Here is a 23,208-nt window from a genome sequence, read left to right as displayed (position 1 = left end):
TGAATCGCTCCTTCCTCTATAGAGTTCCTGTTCTTGGCAATCAATCTCCTTTCAAATAGTTAAAAATACGTATTCGTTGAGCGAGATCTGGGACAATACACACTTTTCCTTTCTCTCTTTCGCTTTTTCCCCTTTCTTTCCCAGGGCGAGCACAAATCCAGATCCAAACGCCGGCGCTGTGCCAGCTGGGGCAGAAGCAGCACGCCTGGTACCCTCAGGTGACACCTTTGCCTCCTCTTTTCCGAAAAAGCCCCAAGACGCTCTCTTGAGGGCAGAGCGAACACGCAGGAGAAGCAGCCGTGGCTGAAGGGCCAGTTTCACGGGCCGGTGGTCGGCCCCGCCGGCTCTCCCGGCTCTTGGATGGGACCCCAGCGAGCAGAGGGCAGAAGCCAAGGCCGGCTCTAAGTGCAAGAGGGCTTGGCCACGTTAACACAAGCTGCAGCTAAAGCGAACGCAGCCATTTCTCAGATACACGCACTATGAGGAAGTTAATTTTTCTGGTATAATCCGCGCCCTAGGCTGATACCACAAACATGAGAATTTTATTCACATAAGAGAAGGACGGGGCAGGAGGAGGGGGCGGGAACCAGTTCCCAACGTCTCATCCAATGCTTAGAGCAGGAAAAGTAAAACGGGCCCCACAGCTTCGCAGCCTAATGAATGAGTCATGTGAACAGGCACTTTTAACAAACCAGTCTCGAAAGGAAATTTTGAAAACTAAGTAGCTTGTGGTAGGACTGCGCTAACCATACCGCATCCTGTGTATGCTCTTCCTGGCTTTCTGTTCCTCCCAGGAGCAAACACTCAGTGGCAAGAGTAAGAATCCATTAGTCCTCTCCAAATTTTCTCTGCACATTTCTCTGTGCTCTTCTGCAGGCTTCAGAGACGCACACCATATGTCATTTTGGCTGGTTACACCGTAAGCAATATAAATTGAACCTGAAAAGCAATCTACAGCAGTCCTGCCTGTTACTGCTGGCAGACGGCACGCACGACTTCGGATCTGAAGCAAGACCTGTAACCGCCCACCCACCCACACGTGCTCTTACTGCTTTGGCAGCTGCAGGGACCCATGCGCCAACGTTGCAAACGCCAATTTATCTCCCCAGCCTCCGACTGCGGGCTGAGCGCTGTCCTTCCGAGCCCATGACTGACGGCTGGTACTCCTCAGGGTGGGGAGAGGCAGCTGGGTGGGTGATGGAGGTCTGCCGGGACCTCAGGTTCCTCATGGACGGACCCTCATCGCCTGGGAACTGTGGCTTCCTCGTGCCCTGCTTTTGCAGCTTTCGCAGCTGGTGCGGACGTCTCCACTACCAGCTTTTCAGGCTAAATGACGATTGCTACTGTGAGTTTTGCAAGACGCTGCCCGTGTTAGCAGCGTACTTCCGAGGCACGGTTCGGTGGCAGGAAGGCCCCGAGACACTCCCTGTCTCAGGTGCAACATCTGGAAACCAGCTCTTACTTTCCATGAACATCGGCCACATCAAGATCTAACCATTGGCTAGCACCGAGATGAAATGTCTTGAAGGAATGCTACTGTCAGATACCAGAGAGTCCTAAATTTAGGGCCAGCAGCTTATACAAATAATAATTCCAGTGGTCCCATATTAACTTTCAATTTCATTTTAAGAAAAACACACAGTACTGCACAGCATCATTTGCAACTCAAACATTACCTGTACTTATCAGTGCAATGGAAGATGTCGAGAAACCAAAATTATGCTGTATTAATCTGTTTTCAGAGAATGCAAGCTGTTGTGCGAGATTATTTAACTGAAATAAATGCTGATATAGAATATAATAATAATCCACCTCTAAGACAGCCCCTTTGTTTTATCAACCTGGGCCAATTTTGGGAAATGGCGCTTGAAGCTGACTGACTAAACCCATCGAAGGCATCAAATATGTGGCTTGACTTCCCAAAGAAAAGCTCCCAATGACACACCTGAGAAACAATATTTTTAAATTATTTTGAACAGGTGTTAAATTAAAGCGGTAATTATTTTTTTTCTGACTCAGGTGATAAATTACTTGCCTAATCCATGTTATTCTCCCCTGCCCCACACAAATGATCAGACAAGCCTAAAACAAACATCCTCACAGAAAACTTTATATGTGATATTGTAATGATCTAGCTTGCTAATGTTCTTAATCATATGTATGCAAGCAAAAAATATTTTACTTCTAAGGTCCACAAATAAGATTTAGAAAGCAAGTAATTTAAACCATGCCTTTATTAAAGGGAGGGAAAAAAGCTAGAGTTCACTAAGCCTTTGGTCTGCAGAATGGGAGACTAGCTTCAGGGAAAATGAGTACATTTTACTAATAGCTGGATCCAATTTAAAAGGCGCCATGAGACAACAAATCTAAATCACTGAACAAAAGCAACATATTTAGACATCTTAGAAAATGGAGTAATTTGAAATACAGTAAGAGCTATTGTCCAACAAAATGGAACCTTTATTAAAGGTAGGAGGCATATGTGATCTTTATAAAACACAGGTTCAGACTCCATTAAAAAAAATTATTTGAACAACTTGAATCTCAATTAAAGATTCTCAGAGGCCAGACTCCGGTCTAATTTGTAGAGGAAAAACTAGAAAGACACTTTTTCAAATAACCAAGCTATGCTACAACAGATTAGTTTTAATTAAAAAAGAAGGAAGCTGGTATCTCCAGAGGACCGGAATGCTGTTCTGTTCCATCTGAAAGCATTTATCGCCAATCTCTTCCTATCTACACATAAAATGTATTCAAATATTAGATCATTTTCCTAGATAATTAAGGAACAATGCCACACGTTACAGGGCAATATTTGGACTGAAAAACAGGTCTTACAATTGCTTAACATAGAATAATTACAGTTTAAGAATTGCCAATTTTACAGTGCATTTAATAATCTAATTTTTTCCCCCTCTATCTGAGCTGAAATAGTTACCCTTTAATACATCAGCCAGGTTGCATCAGTGACTTTTCATTCTATATAGTCTGGATTTCAAATGGGCATTCCTATCTTTTATGCCACAGTATACGCATGCTTTTGATGCAAATTTGGTTTCATGAACGTTTACACAAGTAAGGTGATCAGGGATGCTGAAGCAGCTCAGAAGGAGCAATGAAGCAGCCATATGTGTTACAACTATGCTGACAGAGTACCAGTTTGGCATGAAAAAATGTACTCAATAGCCAAAAACCCACTGGACGCAAGCAGAATGGATTCATCATTCTGACAAGGATTCCGTAACGGCGATTATCGTGTATGCCAGGGGTTTGTCAGGAGAATGAGCAAAGCAGCTGTCCAACAGCTTAAGTGAGCTTGTATCTTGGATCACAAACTCCAGCTGTGTCTCAGGTCTGACAACACTGCGGGGCCAAAGAACCGTGGGCCAGATACGGCGTCACAGCTGCAGGCATCTTTGATGGCAACCTTTTTTCCTGAGACCTCATAGTGTCAAGGTTCAATTAATGCTGTTTCTTACAGTGCAGTGCACATTCTCGATATTAAACACTTAATTTTCCTGAGCTACGGTCAAAATTATGGTAAGACTTCAAATCTAAAAACCAGTTTCTGGTAGCCTTACTCATTTTATTTTATTTTTGAGTCGTGGGAGGGATGGCTGTTCAGCGAGGATGGGGCGGCTGGACCCGAGGCGGATTGACTCCGCTGAGCCCCACCACGCGCTGCGTTGGACATCACTGATCATACAGGCAGCTCCATGCCAATTCCTGCCACCTCGGACAACCTCATTTCCCTCTGAGCATCCCACTGCATGAGTATCTTAGCCCGCTGACAGCCCAGCAAAACATAGCGCAGTCATTCAGGAAACCCTACGGTAATAATGGCATGGCTAATCAAAACAATTTTTGTCAGGAGCTAATCATCATTTTGAGGAGAACTACAAGAGGTCTAAATACTTTAAAACCCGGAGTATGAACTGCTCATTGGAAAGCAACTTAAAATCTTTTAGCAGAATAATTTTAGCAGAATACCAGATTTTCGATTTTGGTAATATTGGTGGCAATATCCTACTTTCTTAATTCATTTTACTCCTCCTGATCTCCATTTCTGCACAGATCAAGCAGTTGGACACTATGAGGGGTGCTGGCAACAGGGGAGGACTTGCAAGCTCTGCCTCTCCTTCCTCCTCTTGACAGCACTGAAGGAGCGCTATGGGTAGAGCTCACGCAGCAACTGCCTCCATTTAGTAACAGAAAAGAGAGGTGTTGTACAATCAAGCTTTTAAAAAACAAATTCTGGTTTTTGGTCAACAGCAGACTGTGGGACAACTGGCAGCATTTGAACCCGTAACTGCGCAAGTCTGCTAGCAGGCCAGGCAGCCTGCTCCCATAGCTGTGCAAGCCTCAATCAGCAACAGGTGCAGCCTTGAACCTTCTCACCTTTATAAATGTGATTTATGTGCATGTTATTTCCTTCATGTCCCTTCCCCTCCCCTCCAACCACATGCTGCTGTTTTAGCATTCACCCGGTTTTACACAACGCAGTTGAACTGTACCGTGAAGAAGTCTCCGTAGTACCAGCGCCTTGCAGAAGAGCAACCTGACCAGCCGCCGCCTTCTCCAGCTCTCACAGACCGTCAACATGACTCCACTTCCACCTCCAAATAAAACACGTGCTTCTCCACACCCAGCGTGGAGACTCTTTCCCACATAAGCATACAGAAGCCCAGGAATCACCAAACATGCTGCTTAGGCGAGTCCAAGCAGAGCAGTGGGCATCCCCGCTGCTCGCTGTGATCAGAAAGGCACAGTGACCAAAGGGCAGCATTTCAGGATGAGATTCATTCCTGGCAATGAAGCACACGCTGAGGATTTGTCTGGAAAAGACAAACGCCCTTTTTTCCCCACCTCAGGTTCACAGAGAGCTCCCAATTAGAGACCAGACACTTTTCTCCCTATGTAGGCTCCATCTGTGATCAATGACGTCTGTGTTGGTAGAAGAACATTTTCCAAAAGAAGTCAGAAAATGCAAAAGGCTAAGAAGCCATGCCTAATTCTTCTTCAAAGGTGGCACAGGCAGCGTCTCTCTTCTGGTGTCAAAGCTGTCACTGTGAATAAGTGACTCGGTTTAGGACACCTAATTCTGTAATCTCAGTGATCCTCAGCCTGCCCCTCCTTGCCCCGTCTAACAGGAGATGGACGCACACCAGGAGCTGGCCTCCGGTTTTTCTTCTTCTTTTATGGTGGACCAACAAACCCATGACAGGACAGCGACCTGCAGCACAGTTCGATGAGAAGAGGGCCACCAGCACCAAGGCAGCGTGACAGCTTCGACGACGCCAGCTGGGATAGCGCGTCCCCGCCGTGCCCGAAGGCTTTTCTCACCGCGTTCCCGTCTGCATTGCCGCCATCTCCCTGCTGAGGGGAGCGGCTCCTATATCATGGTGCATGTGAGGTAAGGAAATGTTTAACACAGCATGTGAACTCACTTAATTTGAAAAACAAAGGTTTTTAAAAATAAGCCTTAATTAAAAACATGAATACATTACTTATACTGGAACCAAATGCTTCCCCTTTCCCCTGCCTCTTCAGTGTTGCTTGTTCAGCACGCCGGAGCCTTAGTGCCATTCACAGCTTGCAGCAAGATGGAGATGGCAGAAAAGATGTCATCCGTCGCCTTTTTAACGACCTTGCTGGAGCCGCGCGCTGGGCTGCGCTTTGCTGCGGTCCTGCTGGCAGTCAGCAGCAGGGCTGCCTTCTGGCAGGCGGCAGCAGAAAGGCTCGCGCGGCCCGGCGGGACCCCGCGGCAGGGCAGGGTGGCCCCCAGCCCCATGCCGGCGGGGAGCGCCGCGCGCCTTCCCCGTCCCCAGGGGAGGCCTGGCGGGTGCTCCCAGCGCCTCGCGCCCGCCCGCCCTCCTCTCCCGCTCGTCCCGTCGCCCAGCTGGGTGCCGCGGGCGCGAAGGCGCGGGCCGTGGGCGAGTAAGGACAGGGTGCTGGGGGGCCGGCGGATCCTGTAGCTCAGAGGGAGGGGAAGGAAGACCAGGTCCTTCCCCAGGTACGACCACCTCACACTGCAGCCTCCACCAGGAGGTACTGCAGGGACAAGCCCCACACCTCCAGCAAGGTAAGACCGGCTTGGCTGTAGGTATGCATCCCAGCTGACACGTTATCCAAAACGCATCACCACAACTGCCTCTCCACCTCACACGCAACCCCACCCGCACTGCCTCCGACACCCTACTGAAATGCCTATCTACATTATATCTGCTAGAATAGCTCTGGTGTCACCTTTTTTTTTTTTTTAGTATCAACATTGCCAGTGAGTCGAACACTCCCCATCACCACTGTCTCTCCCAGCTGTCTCCAGACCAAGTCTGCCCAGCGTTTTTACCCATACAGTGTTTGTATACGTATTTCAACACAAGCTATTTATACATGCACATAAAAGTGTGCTGGGCTTATAAAACCAAACGTTGTAGTGGGAAAAAGCCCATAAACACCCATACATCTGAAGCAAGAATCCAACTCTGAAGAGTTTGAGATCAAGCACACTAGCCGCCTGTTACCAATTATTATTAAATTATAACCCCTGTTCAGCAAAAGGAAAGGCTGCTGCAAGTATCAAGGCAACAGTAAGCTATCCCCTTTGCTTATGCCCCTCTCTCCATCCCTCTACTTCCACCTCCTCCCTCTCTAACTAGAGGCAAAAAAAGCGCTTTCCTTTTATCTTTGGTCTCCCACAGTGACTATGGTCCAAACATTTGCGATTGCCAGGCAAGATTATTGTCCTAGACAGAATCTGGAGCTCCATGAGAAAATTATAGTCAAATCCCAGGCAATGAACAATGTGGCTGCCTGGCTTTTCCACAGCTTAGGTCACAGCCAGCCTACCCAGCCTGTGCTCACATCCTTCCAGTTTTGCATAGTTTAAAACTTTGCTTCCAATTTTCAAAACAATTAAACACCAGATTTTGACTCTAAAGACAAAGACCTTTCACATCACTCACACACACACCCCTTTCCCCAACCCCCAGCAAAAATTCTTAAGCAAAATATGTATTGATATTATAAACTGAGAAGAAACATGCTCATTCCTGAAATGACAGCACTTATATTTTACTCCATGTTTCAGATTTTTGAGTCATCTTCGCCTCCTTTATTCCCTGTCCCCAAGAACACAGTGGCTGTTGCTGCTTAGGACGATGCTTACCCCATGTGCAACACAACAAAATTCCTCTCCAGCACGCTGCAACCCTGAAGGTATTTAAATGGCATGGAGTTGAAAGGAGGACAGCAGACTTTTACCCACACGTTAAGTCAGTGACTCAGCGGTGGGACCAGATCCGTGCGGCTAAGGTAATGACGTCAGAAATGCATTTTTGTCCTGTTTCTTGCACTATTTAGACCTCACGGGCTTATGGCATACCAGCTCTTTTTCAACTCTGTGGTCCTGCCCAGGCATAACCTGCAATGCAGTCAGTCTCTTTACACAGGAATGAGAAATACTAGATGAGCTGTTTGGATGTAGCCTCAAGATCAGCTTATTTTAAATAAAAAGTATCTTCAGATTTTTTTTTTCAGAATTAAAAAAAAACCCAAACAAACGAAGACAATACACCACACAAGCATGAAAACGCCTACAGCTTCATAATGAAACAAAAAACCCTACTGTTGTTGGCTAGGAGCTTTTGTTTGTATTTTAAAAACTACATTCTCCTTGACATCCTGGCCACCAAGTCAGTGCTATCATATATATGCAAACTGAGTAACCTTTTAAATTTCATGACGAGGCCAGGTGGTTTGTATTACTATGCTAGGTTTGTGTTGCCCTACACAGAAATACTGTATAAAATTTCATATAGAGCAGTTGCACCCAATTCAGAAGGCCTTTGGGATTGATTTCAGAAGCTCAGAGAACCCCACCACTTAATTCTCCTTTCCAGACAATAGGACACAAAAAAGCAGGAACTTATCTCCAATCCCTTCCTCCATGGATTCTCTGCATAAACAGTAAAAAAAACCCCAAACCAACTCAGTTCCATATTTGTTTCCCTCTTACCATCAGCTCCCTCACCTTCCAAGTCTCGCTAAGTTGTTGGGTTACCAGATAAGGAGGAAATTAAGTCCGAAAACCAGTCAGAAAAATAAGGGGTGATAAGTGAACTGTGCCAGTAATGGCACCAGCCAGGGGCTTGGAAACTCCTATTAATGCCACCCGGCAGCGAGTGAGATCACTTGGAACGAGCATGTTGCTGTTGGCTACTGGAAGGGTGCGGGATCGGGAGTGCTGCCTGGTGCAAAGCTGTTTCCAGTGCTCCATAAATCTCACACTCTGATCATACCCTTCGGAGAGCTTGTGCTGATGGAAGGATATTTTGCATGTAGCAACAAAACAAACCCAAACTGCAGCTACTTGAGATTATCCTTCAGTCACTCTTACAAATTCATCCCAACACATCCACTCGGCTACGACAGGCACGTGAGCCAGGGTCAGCCCCAGGGGATGACTCCCATTGCTGTTACTGGAAGCGCTTTCCCTCATCCTGATCCAATTTTCTTAGCCTCACATCGAATTTTGGGCCTCATCTTTAGGAAGCAAGTGCCATATTCCTAGAAGCTACTCTTTTCAAAGTTCCTTTTCATTGGGGAAAAAAAAAAATCCATCTCCTGCGAATGCTTGTGAAAAACTACCTTTACTAACAGCAACACCAATACCAACCGCACCAAAGAGCCTGCAAACTGAATTTAGATGCAACACGTAAGAATATGAAACAGGGTGAAGACTCAAAACATATCAAGATCACAGAGGACCTTTTGACAAGTGGCTGCTGCTCTGGTCAATGCATTTCCTTTGCAGGAGATGGGGACAGTCTACTGTACTCTGAAATTAGCCCCTTTACTAGTGAAAATGGGAAAGATTTTCTGTGACAGCGAGATATTGTTTGCTAGTATTTGCCAAGGGAAGTATCAGGAGAAGAATAGGGAAAAAAATTAGTATTCCTGTGAGGATGAGTGTGACAAGCATCAGACTGATAACAGTACAGAGATTTCACTCTGTGAAAACTCTCATTTCTTCTCTTTTCTTTCTTTTCCGGGAGTAACAGTTGGGTACACAAACCTCAAATCTGATCTATTCCAGAAACAAATCTGTCATGCAGGCTGGTGCCCCCACAGAGCTTTTTCTAAGTTCCCAATTCCTAAATACTGAACTGCTAATTGCAATTCAATTGCAAATAAAAAATTCTTCACTGTAAGCCTACCTATCTCTAGTACCACAATAATGCACTAAGAAAGGAAAAGGCAGGTGAAATTTATTTCGCATCCGTGATAAATTTTCACAGCAGCTTTGTAAGTCCTGCAAAACGTACTCTCATATACAAAATAAAGCATCTCCTCCTGACTTGAGTTGAAATTGAATAATAAGCCCTATGTTTAGATATGGAGTAAGTACAGAAACTAATTTTACATTTGCAGAAACAAAACATTACTGTATACACTTCTGAAGAAAGTAATGTCCTGTAACGTGGTCACGAGCTCAAGCTGTTACCTTTTTGGTGGTTCATACCAACGACGACACAGGTTAAGGAGAAGGATTGCGTATCTGCCTGTTTGATTGCAACGCCTCTACCTGAAACGTGCCTAGCTCTTGCTCTGTGGTCCAGTCAAGAAGGATTGGCAAGCCCGGGGTGGGTATTTGCGACACATTGCTGATTTTATTCAAAAGATGGACACTGCTCCCAAGCCCCAGCCCCGAGGGAGGACTAGCCCAGGGGCTGTGATGAAAGGAAAGCTCGCCGAGTGCCTCCGCCTGCGAGCGTGGACTGACCTTTCCCGAGCAGCTCCCTCTTCCCACATTTTACAATGTACTCCGCAGAGCTCTGTTCCATAACGGTGCCTTCCAACAATGCCCAGCCACGACTGGCAGGACAGCCGAACAACCCGGTGCGAGAACGTGCTCAGCCGAAGGCAGTCCCCATGGAATGGGAAGCGGCTGGACAGACACCGCGTTGTAATTCACTGCTGGTTCCGCGTCTGCCAGCTTGTCATGGGCTAGAAAAGCTCAATGAATCAAAGTTGTTGTGTCCTAAACACAATTCTCACCAACTTTTAGGACACCAAGCACCTTATATGGCTTGTATTAGCCTGACTGGATTTCTGTCAGTGAAATAAGATGCCACCACTTTATAGCCTTGGTCTCATAGGCAGACCTCATGCACAATGAAGTAGTTGTGTGAGAGTGGCTTTACGCCACCCACATGACTGACGATATTATGATCTTAACTCGCTTTACTCACATTTTCTGCAGAAACCGTTACAAGTCTTTCCTCTCTCCCCAAAATATACCACATTATGATCCTGAATACAGGGAAAGCATTATGTAAGTGAAGAGCATTTCAGCCAACTTGCTGAGACAAGGAAAACTAACAAAGCAACTTTCCATATGCTGTGCAGGCAAAATATTTTATAAAAAAGTGATGTCTGCAGTAGGAGAGAAAGAAAAGCTAACTCTGTGGTGAAAAGCCTGGGGAAATACAGCATAAATCTTTCTGCTTCATCCACATTCTGAATTTTTTTATCACCAGGTCTTAGATAATTCAGCAACAAGTAAAACACACTTGCAGAAATATTGTCAAGTCTCAAACATGACTGAAAGTGTCACATACACCCACTGCCCTTCTTCTATGGCCTTAGTGATCTTTTCCCTGTTGCCTTTGTTTCTATTCTGCAGGCTACTCTGTCGTCCTGTCATCTTGTGTACACACAAGTAAAGGGCCGCTCCCTAACCAAATGAAGATGTTACGACAGAAATAACGTAAATAATCACAGGATTCTTCTAGTTAACAGATTCACTGAGTGTTATCCAGAGCTCCCAGTGTTGTCTTTAGATAGTTGTTATATTATATAATATTAGATAAAACTGATTCAAATTTTTTTCAGTGAAAATCCTCAAGAGCTCAAACAAGATAAGCTTGTACAGCCATATCAGAAGAGGTGTCACCAAGGTTAGGCAGACTTAAAAAAACACTTGCAACCATAAACTTTCCATGTGGAGCAACTCTCCACGTTCTGCCAGATGTTAGACATTGAATAAATTGAGTATCTGCATAAAACGGCCACCTCAGAAAGAAACAAAACAAAAACAAGCCCAGACCCACTTTCAGTTCTACCATCCCAGCATGCTGTCTGGTGGCACCTGTAGCTCCTTTATAACATATCCCAGTTCTCCTCAGTCAGATGAACTTCCAGTTGGACTTTGCAATCTTCAAACTGAAGCCAGCTTCTCATGCTTCTCTTGGACACAGGTCATGTGTTATTTCATGGAGACATAGCCTGTCCATGAGCTATCTTGTTACATAGCAGGAAAACAGGGAACAGGAAGAGAAAACTGAGGACACAATCATTCTTCCATGCAATCACTTGTCTGACAAGGTATGAGCCATGATGGGCTCAAGGCACTGAGAGGTGATGGAAAAATGGCTTTAAACTTTGAAACGCTGCTCTCAAAACATTCTTTAAACCTATACTGAATATGTTCAATTCAAACAATTCACATTGGTGAATTTAATCTCTGGAAAAGAAACTTGTACTTTTGTGCCTTCTCAGATGTTCCAAGGTTTGAACAGTAAATAGAAAATGAAATCATGATTTGTTATAGAAATGGATCAAAAAAAAAATAGGAGAGAGTCACAAATTCTGCAATTAGGCAGGTGCTCTACAAGCCTCCTGTAGTATGCAAGACTGGGGGCAGACCAGTTTGAAATGTGAGTCAGCCATCAGTATCTCACTTCTGGCTCTTGCGGCTCGAAGTTTGCTATCAATCGTAGATGTGTTATGCATTATGAATCATATATATGTTACCTAACTTTTTTTTTTCAGCTGAAGCATTCAAATCAGTAGTCATCTTAGAAGGGAGAGGCTACCACTGACTTTCCACCCTCCTCTGATGCTCCGTATCTGTGGTGAGACCTCATTTCAGAGAGGCAGGAACTATCTTCAATTGCTGAGGAGATCCCAGGAAAGACACTGAAACATTCTTCTCTCTAAATTGGAGAGATATGGATTTGATGGGTGGACTGTTCGGTGGATGAGGAATTGGCCAGACGGTCACATCCAGAGGGTAGTGGTCAACGGCTCCATGTCCAGATGGAGATCAGTTACAAGTGGTGACCCTCAGGCATCCGTATTAGGACCGGTACTGTTTAACACTGTAAGGTTCAACAACACCAAGTGCAGGGTCCTGCACCTGTATCAGTACAGGCTGGGGGATGAAGGGATGGAGAGCAGACCTGCTGAGAAGGACTTGGGGGTACTGGTGGATTAAAAGCTGGACATGAGCCGGCAATGTGCGCTCAAAACCCAGAAGGCCAACCACATCCTGGGCTGCATCCAAAGCAGCGTGGCCAGCAGGGCGAGGGAGGTGATTCTGCCCAGCTGCTCCACTCTGGTGAGACCCTCCCTGGAGTCCTGCATCCAGCTCTGGAGCCCTCAGCACAGGAAAGACATGGACTTGTTGGAGCAGGTCCAGAGGATGGCCACCAAAATAATCAGAGGGCTGGAACACCTCTCCTGTGAGGACAGGCTGAGAGAGTTGGGGTTGTTCAGCCCAGAGAAGAGAAGGCTCCAGGGAGACCTTATTGCAGCCTTCCAGTACTTACAGGGGGCTGATAAGAAAGATGAGGACAGACTTTTTAGCAGGGCCTGATGCAATAGGACAAGGGGTAATGGTTTTAAGCTAAAAGAGCATAGATTTCGACTAGATATAAGGAAGAAATTTTTCACAATGAGGGTGGTGAAACCCTGGCACAAGTTGCCCAGAGAGGTGGCAGATGCCCCATCGCTGGAAACATTCCAGGTCAGGTTGGACGGGGCTCTGAGCAACCTGATCTAGTTGAAGATGTCCCTGCTCACTGCAGGACTAGATGACCTTTAAAGGTCCTTTCCAACTCAAACATTCTATGATCCTGTGACACAGCTTGAGCACTTCTTGAACAGAGATCAACAGTTAAATTCCGGGCAAAGGCTGACTCACACCTCTCTCCTCTCCTGGCTGCTATAAAGGAATCAAAACAAGGCAGGTAACATGCTGCAAACCCTCCTCTCCTTTCTAAGTAAGGTGTGCCCTTTCGTTGGTAAGACTGGACATGCATGTAGTAAGAAGTGGTCAGGAGTACCAAACAGTGCTGTTGGCAATCTTTACTGACTGAGGACAGACCTGCACATCACCGTGGGCAATTGCAGACACCACCAGGTGCACATGGTTTTACAACAAGTGCACTGAACTTTAAAGTTGAAATAAAAATGCTTCAGAAATACAGATCCAAAATCTTTAAGAAACATAGAATCATAGAATCATTAAGGTTGGAAAAGACCTTTAAGATCACCAAGTCCAACCATCAACCCAACACCACAACGTGAACCAGGATTTCCCATGCTGTACTTGCATAGGACAAAATGCCCCCCAATAACGAGCTCTCTTGCAGCATTGGTGAAACTTGAGTTAGGGAGGTCTGTTGCATAGGCTTCTCAATGAGTGAACTGTAAAGTAACTCAAAGACAAAACAAGCCCAATGCACACACAACCCATTTCCAGTCAACGAGGCTCAAGCAATCTTTGGGCAACTTTTCCCCAGTACTTTCCCAGTGCTATCTTTGGTGTGGTGCTTCAATGACAGTGTGCTACAGGACTGAAGCGTCTACACAGAACATTCAGGTCCTTTAAAACAGGCAGAGGGAGCAGGGTGGTTCACTGCTGATTTCTTCCCAATGGTAAAGTCCACCAGGCAACTGTCCCCTTTACTCCACCAACACATTTATCTGACAAGGTGAGATTATCCACATCCTTTACTTTTTCCGCCTAAGTACTATGAAATGTGGGACATCCTTGCCTTTGCAAGAGTACTCGGCAACACATATACACGCTCTCCTTTGTACTCCCCTGATGCTGTAAGAAGGTCTTTTAGCTACCTACAATACATACAGGGAAAGCCTTCCAACTCTCGCATGTGCAGACATTTTGCGTACAATTTTTAAGACTAAACTTCGTGTAAAATACAAAAAAACATACTTCTTTGCGTACCAGTCTCACATACTACTGGCCATATCATTGCTAATCCCTACCAGAAGATTAATGTGAATTTAAACGCTCCTTGTCAAAAGTAAGAAAACAAGTTCTTATTTATTAACTTTCTGCTGCTGGATGGAACACAGCTGACAACCTTACTTACAAAAATCCCTTAACAAAACCTCTGACATTGACAGTTTTTTTATTGGCCTGCCTGCAATTTTTTATGCTTGTATTTTTAACGATCCATTTCTGACATACAGCTACTGAGAACATTTGAACTTCAGTAACACAACAGGATCACTGAACGTGATTAATGTCTTCACAAATTAAATCTAGAAAAGAACAGCTCAGCTATAGGCTCGGACTGTGGTTCTTTGTCCCTAGGTCACAACAAGAAAAATGCCCTGTGTATATACTGGAGAGAGAGGCATGGAGAGTCCTTCCTTCAGGTACGTGTAAGCTAACAGTCCCTCTAAAGGACTGTAGGTGTCTGGCGTCTGATGACTGGTAAAATGCTAATGGTAATGTTATCTTAGTTGTACTTCTCAACGTCTGCTAAGCCCTTGGTTTCACCTTGTAAAATAAAATGGAGATTATGCTCCTTTCACTGAGGACATAATTTTGCCTTTTTTTTTTAAAGAAAGAAAATTCTGACAGACCACTTGTGTACTTCTATACGACACCACACAGAAGAAAGCAAGCATGAAAGTGGAGAGAAAGGAAAAACCTGAGAAACCAAAGTTTGAGGCCTGGTGCTTACAATTCACAGGCATGAAGCTGCAACACCACAGCTATTGCTTTGATCTATCTCCCTATTAATTCTTCTTCCCATTATAGAACCCCTGACATTTCACTGGTATTCAGATGTGATTAAAATATATTCTAATACCTATAAATAGAAGTGTTGGTTCAAGTACTAATTAAAACAAATCTGGCATTTGGAAACCTGTATCAATAAAAAAGTAAAAAGGTGCAGTAAACAACAACAATAGAAATGTTGTCCATGTTTTTCTGAAAAAAGCTAGACCTCTCTTCTATAGATCTTTACGTTAATGTTTGCACTCCCAAGTGCTTTAAGCGTCCACCCACCATCTTCAGTGTTACAGTAACGAGAGATTTTGCTCTCTCCTTCAATTTTAATTATTGCCATAAAGTTCCAATTATAACAGGATAAGTCACGCACACTGACTTTCCACAGCCTTCACAGTAGTTTCTAATTAAACAAGAGTCAAATGTCATGTTAAATTTACTGTGCTCCATCATTGCACATTGGTTTGATCATATGCTACTTCATAACTAACCCTTGTTCATACATAAATCTACACATCCTTTATTTTCATGACTGATTCCATCTTCTTACCTCCCCTCCTGAATACTACATACTCGGAAGCAAAGAATCCTTGCAAGGGTGTTTTCAGCCACAACCTCTGCTGCCTTAATCGTCACAACTCTCCCAGCTTGAGAAATCCATGGGACTCTACAAAACAGCCAGTGCTGCGTGTGGTAATAAGGATTTACTGGTTTGCCCCCCAAAGACATAGAGCTCTTCGGAGCAGGGATGCTAGCCTCATAAGTGCCTGTGATGGGGAAGGCACATTTACAATATCATATAAAACAGTGTTTTCCTCAGGGACTGTTAATATCCCTGGCACTTACTAGAAGCAACTGTAAGGAACTGATTCCCCCTTAGACTCATGCCCAAAACCAGAACATACTATGGTCTCTCTGGAAAGCAAACTTTTCTAAATCCTCAGTGAGACTTCAGAGCACTCGAAGAGGAACAATATTGGCTGACCATGGGGAAGAGTAATTTTAGACCCTAACAGACATGACTGAATCTGGAGACAATACACACAACTAAAATAAACTGGGCTCTAATACACAGTCACCATGACAGAGTGAGAAATTTAACAATTGAGCAAATGTGCCGCCCAAGGTACATGTACAACAGTAACAGCATCTAGGCTGCACTGCCTCCTCCTACCACGGTATGCGAACACACCAGGACCTACACAAAACACACAGAGATACTGAGTAAATAAGGCATCTGAAGATGCAACAATACTGGAGTTAAGAACAGCCAATTTCAGATTTAGACAGGGAAAAAAACACCTGGAATGAGCCTGGATCCTAGTGGAACACTGTCACTCCTAGTCAACAATGCAATGGTGTATGTTAGGGAGATGTTTTTGAAGTGAATTACCTCAGCATCTTGCTCCCGGAGCTGGTACGTTTTCTCTAAGCACTGCAGTATTCTAGGACACAACGTCTTCTCCTCCAAGAGAGACTCCAGAAGTAAGACCAGCTGGTCAGGGAGAAGCTAAGAGGAAAACAAATGCCATGTGTGAATAAAGATCTCTACTGACTGAGCAATTAAATTGAAATGAACCGAAGAGGACAAGATTGTGATAACCCGTGTACATCCAGCATGTGCTGGAAATACAACAAGAACTTCTACCTGGTTTCTGAAAAGCCTCAGGGTTTATGTATCTGTATCCTGAAAGACTCTGTGCTGGGGCACAATTAAGACTCATTTTCCATGGTATTCAGTACTATAGTTAGATCAGAACTAAACCATGCTTATCTCATTGAAACATAATCATAGCTTATTAAGTAAGATTTTTATGGAATACATATGCTAAGTAATTCCACTTTGTTTCAGCTTGGAAGGAATAAAAAAAAGATAATAAATTACAGTGCACAATTTCAGGAATCAACCAGACATATGAATGTGTAATTTTTAAGAGTGGCATTTTTATCTGTTATACAAACAATTGCATGATATTCTTACAGTGAAGAAAGGAACAACAGAAATAAGTGACCCACAAAACAAGTGTCGTAATGACACATTTTGAGGCATATTCTAGTGCCATGGCAACAACAATGGCAATAAGCCATCCATAAATACATGGTAAAGGCGCATGGGTGTAATGTTTATGGCACGCACAGTCTACATCTGTCTACACATGCATATATATTTAGTAGCTAGTCGCCAGACTCCAGAACGCATCATCCAAATGAACCTTTGGGTTCATTTTCAAGTTGAAGCCAATGTAACCTAAAGCACAAGAAGTCTGATGTAGCGAGTACTTAAGTGCTCTGTTTAATAGGCTTATTGGATGCACAAATAAATAATTCAAACAGAGCTCAGACAGAAATTACACCAGCTGCCAGGAAGCATCTATTGGAAACTGAGGGTTCAGGGTGATCAGTCAGAACTTTGTTATATGCCCCAGAGCCTTCCCCACGATTCATCACTGCAGGGCACCAAAAGAGGAAGGAGGACGGAAGGAAGAATGTGAATTTAAGCTTTTGCACACAGAAAGAAACCAGCACTGCTCACTTCTCATGTTCTCCAGACAGATTAACAAAAGAAAGACATCCCATTACTTTAACGCTACTTCCAGCTTTTATCCCACTTGGCGATTCTCGGCTCCCGCCTTGCTGCCCGCGTCCCCCTCTGCTGCGTCAACACGCTGAGCAGGTACAAAATGAAGCCGGCCTTCATTTTAGGAATTTCCATAGGAAATGCCTCTTCCGAGAACACACCCCACAGCTGGGGCTCTTTATGTGGGCCGAAAAAGCCTGTACCTGGGAACAGCAAGTTCATGAAGATATCAAGGGTCTTCTGATGAGTCTTAATCTGTAAAAATACTGCTGTTAACAGCTAACTAAGCAAGATGGTATTTTCTTTCATTTTAGTCTGACATAGTTTAGCATTAGCACCTAAATCAGAATGAAGAGGAAAAGAGATTTCTAGGATTTTAGTGCTCTGGTTTCCTTGGATTTTTATTTCCTTCCTTTTTTTTATTATTAAAGTTGCATTCTTGGACACTGAAAAAAATTCACATCTTACTGTTTTTTACTGGAACATTTTCCAAGTAATACTGAAGTCTGCCAACAAAATGGGAGTTGTTAAAAATAGTCAGACATTTAAAAATATTGAATATTTCAACTTCAGGACAGTTACTAAAATGCCAGCTTGAACATTTATTGCGTAATCCAACAGCAGCTGCCTGGGGAATGGTGAGACACTCCAAAAAATAAACCAGGGAAGCCTTCTGGGAAGTGCCTCTGCTTGGAAACTGCATTCATTCTGAACACTAATAAAATCCGAAATGTTGCAGAACACCATGCACGGAAAGGTAACTTCTGATTTAGAAAGCCTTCTCTGCTAACTACAAAGACTGCACAGCAATACCAGATTTGTAGAAACTGTGGAACAGCTGCTTGAATACATAGGTACAGAACAGCTGAGAGTTATTATTTTATAATATATCTCCAGTATAATTGCTATACAGATTCACCCACAGAAAGCTATTGTTTAAGGTAACATTACAGAACCTCACTGAAGCCAACAAAATCACAGCGGCAGAGCAACAGCCATGTCCTTAATTTACCTCAGCCTAGTGCTGCATTATAGGTGAAAAGTTTTCAGAATTGCAGGTTAAACTCTTATCAGTTTAGATTTGATATTGCGGGGGGGGAAGAAAAAAAGAAAAAAAAAAAAACCAACAAAAAAAGAGATGTGAGACCATGGCTTCTGTTCTTTTCCCATGTTCCAGCTGCCCAAGATGAGACTTCACATACCAGTTTCCAGCTCATGGTTTAATTAAAGTCCAAGGTAGGAGCTACCGAGCAGCGGCAGAGAGGGTGGGGGCCCCAGCAGAAGAAGTGCAGACTGACCTGTAAGCAAAGTGGCACTAGTGGGCACAGCTACTACATTTGCTCTCCCACCACTTCCAACACAAAATTCTCTGTCCTTTCTTATCCCTCCCTTTTCACAAAACAGACACCGCCGAAGAGAAAAGCCTATCCTAAGCAAAGAGGCAGAAAGCTTGGCCGAAGTTTCACGACGGAGACGACCACAAAATTCCTTCAGGGGTTCAGAAATCTTCTTTTCCCCAAGCATAGCAATATGAATAACACTATCTCCAAAGCTGCTTTTTAATGGTTATAAGCAAGCTTCCTAACATCGCGCTCAAATTTTCCATCAAAAAGCCCACACTCCAGTATGTTTCGTTTTCCCCACCACCACCCTTATTTGTCCCACCCACCTGTTACTTCTCCTCTTTCACACCACGAGAACTGTTTGGGGTACATGCTGTCGATTTTCCATTTGTTTGCCTTATGCTTAATACAAAAGGGCCCCTGCATTTAAGTGCTACCAAGACATAATGCTGGAGAAAACAAAAAGTACATGTTTTTGCAAGTACTGTGAAGCCACTTTCCTTTGCAACAACTCATATTCTGTAAATGTATATTAAATTTCTAACATGCATAAAAAACCCCCCACATGATGCAGCTAAAGCAAAACACAGCAGGATAAACTTGACCGTGTCAATGTGTATCTCCACGTTGAAAAGATTCAGAAAACAGCCGTAACACCCCAAACATAAAATTTCAGTCTTCCTGTTAAAAAAACAAACCAAAACATGTGTGTGTGTGTGTATATGTATATATATAAAAATCACTCTCTGAACTGTACTGGAGCATGTTCATTCAAAATGCTCAAACACATGAGATTATTAAAGTAGATCAACTCAAGCAAGGAATGTGGCGAGTATCAAGAAACAGTTTTCGTTCGGGCAAGGACTGCTGCAACAGCACCCATCTACGCTGTAAAGCAGATAGCTCCTGTCCCGACCTATGCCTGCCGCATGGAAATCATACTGCTTTTCCCAGGCTTCCCCCTCCCCCAGTTGCGAGTACGGACATTACAAAGAGGGAATAAATTAATACGTCGCGACCAAGCACACCAGAGGTTTTCTGTCATGTCCCACGTAATTAACATCCCAGCACTGTATACTTTATCTTGCCCTTAAGACTGTAAAACCTCTCCTGCAGCTCTTCAGCCTTTTCAAAGAGCACGCTTTGTCCTGCCACTGAATAAGCTATTTGTCCCCTGCTTCCCCTGTGCTACCTCATGTAGTGGTTTTAAAGTTCGAATAATTAGGCTGTTACCTCCAAAACAAACTGCAAATGACAGACTGTCAAAACCAGGTCTGTATTTGAAAAAGACAAGATGAAAGAATTAAAAGAAAACTTCACCAAACTGAAAGTATAACTCAGGCTGTTACCAAAGCAGCTTACTGAGGCTAAGATTCAATGTAGGCTAAATAGCTGGGAACTAAGAAAAAGCGTATTTGTGTTTTATTCATATCCATATACAAGACACTTAAGCCATTGCACTGTGTTACAAGAATATCTCAAGGCATTAGTAGCTTTGAAAGGGTTCCCACGAACAATCTTGGAACAAAACTATCGAGTTTTCTGAATCCTACCCATAGCCCGTAAAAAGCACAAAGAAAACAAATCTTGCCTCTTCAAAGACCTGCTATGGCAGCTACAGGGGTCACCAACCTCACATCCCAGAAGACCACCCACGCAAAGGAGCGCATCTATCAATTCCTACCTACGTCAACAAACGCAACCAACGCCAGATTCACCCTTCCGACTAGAAAAAACACCACTGAAACATTTGACCACTGACCTTTGACAGCCACGAAACGTGACACAGATATATCTACTGGAGCATCCGCAGCACCAGCGCGCGCGCCGCAGCCCCGAGCCAGCGCACAAACCACCACAGCGGTACAGCTGGTATGCCGAATATCCCGTTTGCTCCTGCCTGCACTTGAATGAAGTCATTGAAAGCCTCCTCGGAGGGGAAATGTGCCTCAGACTAATGCAGCAACCGATTGACAGTGGCGTGATTTCTATTATTACTCCATTATCACACTGGGATCTGTGCCTGAACGAGCATACTTCCTCCCTGATGCCATTTCCTTTTATCCTGGCTCTGGTCTAAAAGCGGATCAATGGGGGTAATATATATGATGTCACTTCAATTTACAGCTACTGCCTCCCTCTCCCGCATGCACAGATAGATCGATTCTTCCCAAAAATGGTTAAGAAATGCACGGGGACATTCTTCTCCCAGAACAGGGTTCTCTGCTATATTTGTCTGTGAAACCACAGCAAGGAACTGTTTACACCGAGCGAAAACGGGGGGGAAAGGAGAAAAAAAGTCACTACTGTGCACTGGAAAAGGCTGGCCGAAATACAACACAAACAAGGCCCAAAACAGAATTAAAGCGATTTGACCTTTGAAAATTACACAGTTTCGAGTTTCTAAGGCACAAATACATTTCTTCCGTATTGCTTCGGGAGAAGGTAGTCGTGCCCCCCCCCCCCCCCCGATGCCTTTTCGTTTACACTTTTACAAGGTTTTCCAAAGTCAAACCAAATTCCTTCCCACCCCTCTCTTAGGAAAGAAAGGGAAAAAACCCACCCCAGAGTTCAATAGTGAATGGCTCCCTTCAGACAGAATTTCGTCGTTAATTGCAGATAAGAAAGCGCTGCTACTAGTCCGGGAGACAGGATTTATAGGGCCAGGCCATCTCTGCGCCTGTGCTCGGAACCCTTCAAACAAATCCCTGAATGACTCTCACGTTATAAACTCTCCACATAGACAATTTGCCTTGAGGGCTGTTTTCTGCAGGCTGCAATTAAACAAAAAACCTTTGTAAAACAAATCCGCCCCTTCCTCAAACTGTCCAGAAAACTGTTAGCTTGAAAATTCAAGAAAACACTATTTACTCAACAACATTTTCAGACAGAGTTTGTCATTGTTTACCTCAAACAATATTCTTCAGATGCTGTTTTCATCTGCACGGTGACTTCTTTTAAATGAAAACATGGTTTTGTTTTTCTTCTCCCCCCTGCCTCTTCAGGGGCGAAAATGTGCTCATATCAAGTAACATACGAATTCAATAAAAATGTCCACGCTAACAGCTGTTAAGTAGCATAGTGCGATACACTACTTGAGAGTCAAACTCTGAAAGAACTAGTCTGCAGCTTGATTAATATGTAGGGGGAAAAAAGTAATCTGCAGCGGACAAAAAAATGCTTTGAACTGGTTCGCAAAATAAAATCCATCTATGCCAGAGGTTGACAAAATTTCAGAAGTGTGTAGTGAAGCAGGCTGTTCTGTTTAACTTTATTTGGGTCAGTTTGTTTAAGACTCCTCTCGCTGAAAAATCAGCTCCCCTTTGCACCTCTGGAAGATAACTAGACCTCACTATATTTAAAAGCAAAACAAGTATCTCTGTAACACGTTCTCGTCTACCTATGAACTACACTTCAATGAAGTGTCTTCCCATTGTGTGCAATTTTTCCTCCATCTCCACTCAGACAGTTCTTTCTTTCTGTGCTTGGCAACTCATTTTTCAGTGTCTATTTTAAAAACCAAAAGCGAGGAATTGTACTGGGGGTTTTTATAATGGAAAATAAACTCCTCTGAACTTTGCTTCAAAAAGTCTGTCTTCAAGAAGCAATGATCGCAACAAGTTCATCAGCATTTGACTTGTGTTACACTTCAAAATACTGTTTCTGGGACACTTACATCTGGTATCATTTTCTTCATACTAGTAGGACATAAAAATGACAGTGAAAACAGTTTATTTAATAAACAACTGCACTTGCATTTAGTTCCCATTTACTTTCTTCCTTACAACATCAAAATTAAGGATTTCTTATTTTTGGAAGCAGATCATTTGTGTCGTAAATCATTTTAAGGCCACTACCTACTCAAGTATAAAGTTTTGATTTATTCTGGCCACGCATATGAAAACATTGCTGGATGAAGGACACAAATCCCAAAGAACCACACAAACTTAAGTATGCACATGAGTCAAACAACCTGATCTCCACTGACTTGCAACGCTCCTTTTCAAATGCAAGGGCAAAAATAGCAGTAATCAGAGTGGAACTGTCGATATGCAAGTAATAGATGTTATGACACAGCTACAGTTTAAGGTGGGCTTCTGGAGTGTTCAGAAAGATTTTGTGCCTGTGTTTGACTTTAATTATAACTTCACCTGGTATGTGCAACACTAATGTGTCCACAACGCAACAGAACTTGGGAAACTTTTTCTAACTGAGCAATGTATTCAGCGTTCTTGAAAGAGGAGCTGCTGATGGGCAAGCACTTTACAAAACGGGGCTGCTGCTTTGAGATGCCCTCCTCAAATCCTGTCCTAAAAACAGTGATTGATTTGTCAAATAGTCTTTGCGTAACCAATGACATACTTCCCTAAATGTTACAGACACCCAATTGGAGGAGGCTCTTGGAACTACTTTCGTGCTTAAACTTCGTCGTATTCATACAGTTGTTTTGTCCT

At 43.7% G+C, this 23,208-nt stretch overlaps 1 protein-coding gene across 1 annotated transcript in view; it reads right to left on the bottom strand.

The window, feature by feature from the left end:
• The window catches only part of AOPEP (aminopeptidase O (putative)), a gene marked incomplete at its 5' end in the record, with an annotated part of 191,565 nt that overhangs the window by 5,783 nt on the left and 162,574 nt on the right, over nucleotides 1-23,208 (bottom strand). The window contains 1 exon segment of the mRNA XM_082012852.1: nucleotides 16,227-16,343. Coding sequence (XP_081868978.1) covers nucleotides 16,227-16,343 — 117 coding nt within the window.

This window comes from Phaethon aethereus (genome assembly GCF_964289735.1).
Source record: "Phaethon aethereus genome assembly, chromosome: Z".
Taxonomy (NCBI): domain Eukaryota; kingdom Metazoa; phylum Chordata; class Aves; order Phaethontiformes; family Phaethontidae; genus Phaethon; species Phaethon aethereus.
Note: the sequence above shows the minus strand (reverse complement) of the source record. Positions and strands in the feature narration are given on the sequence as shown.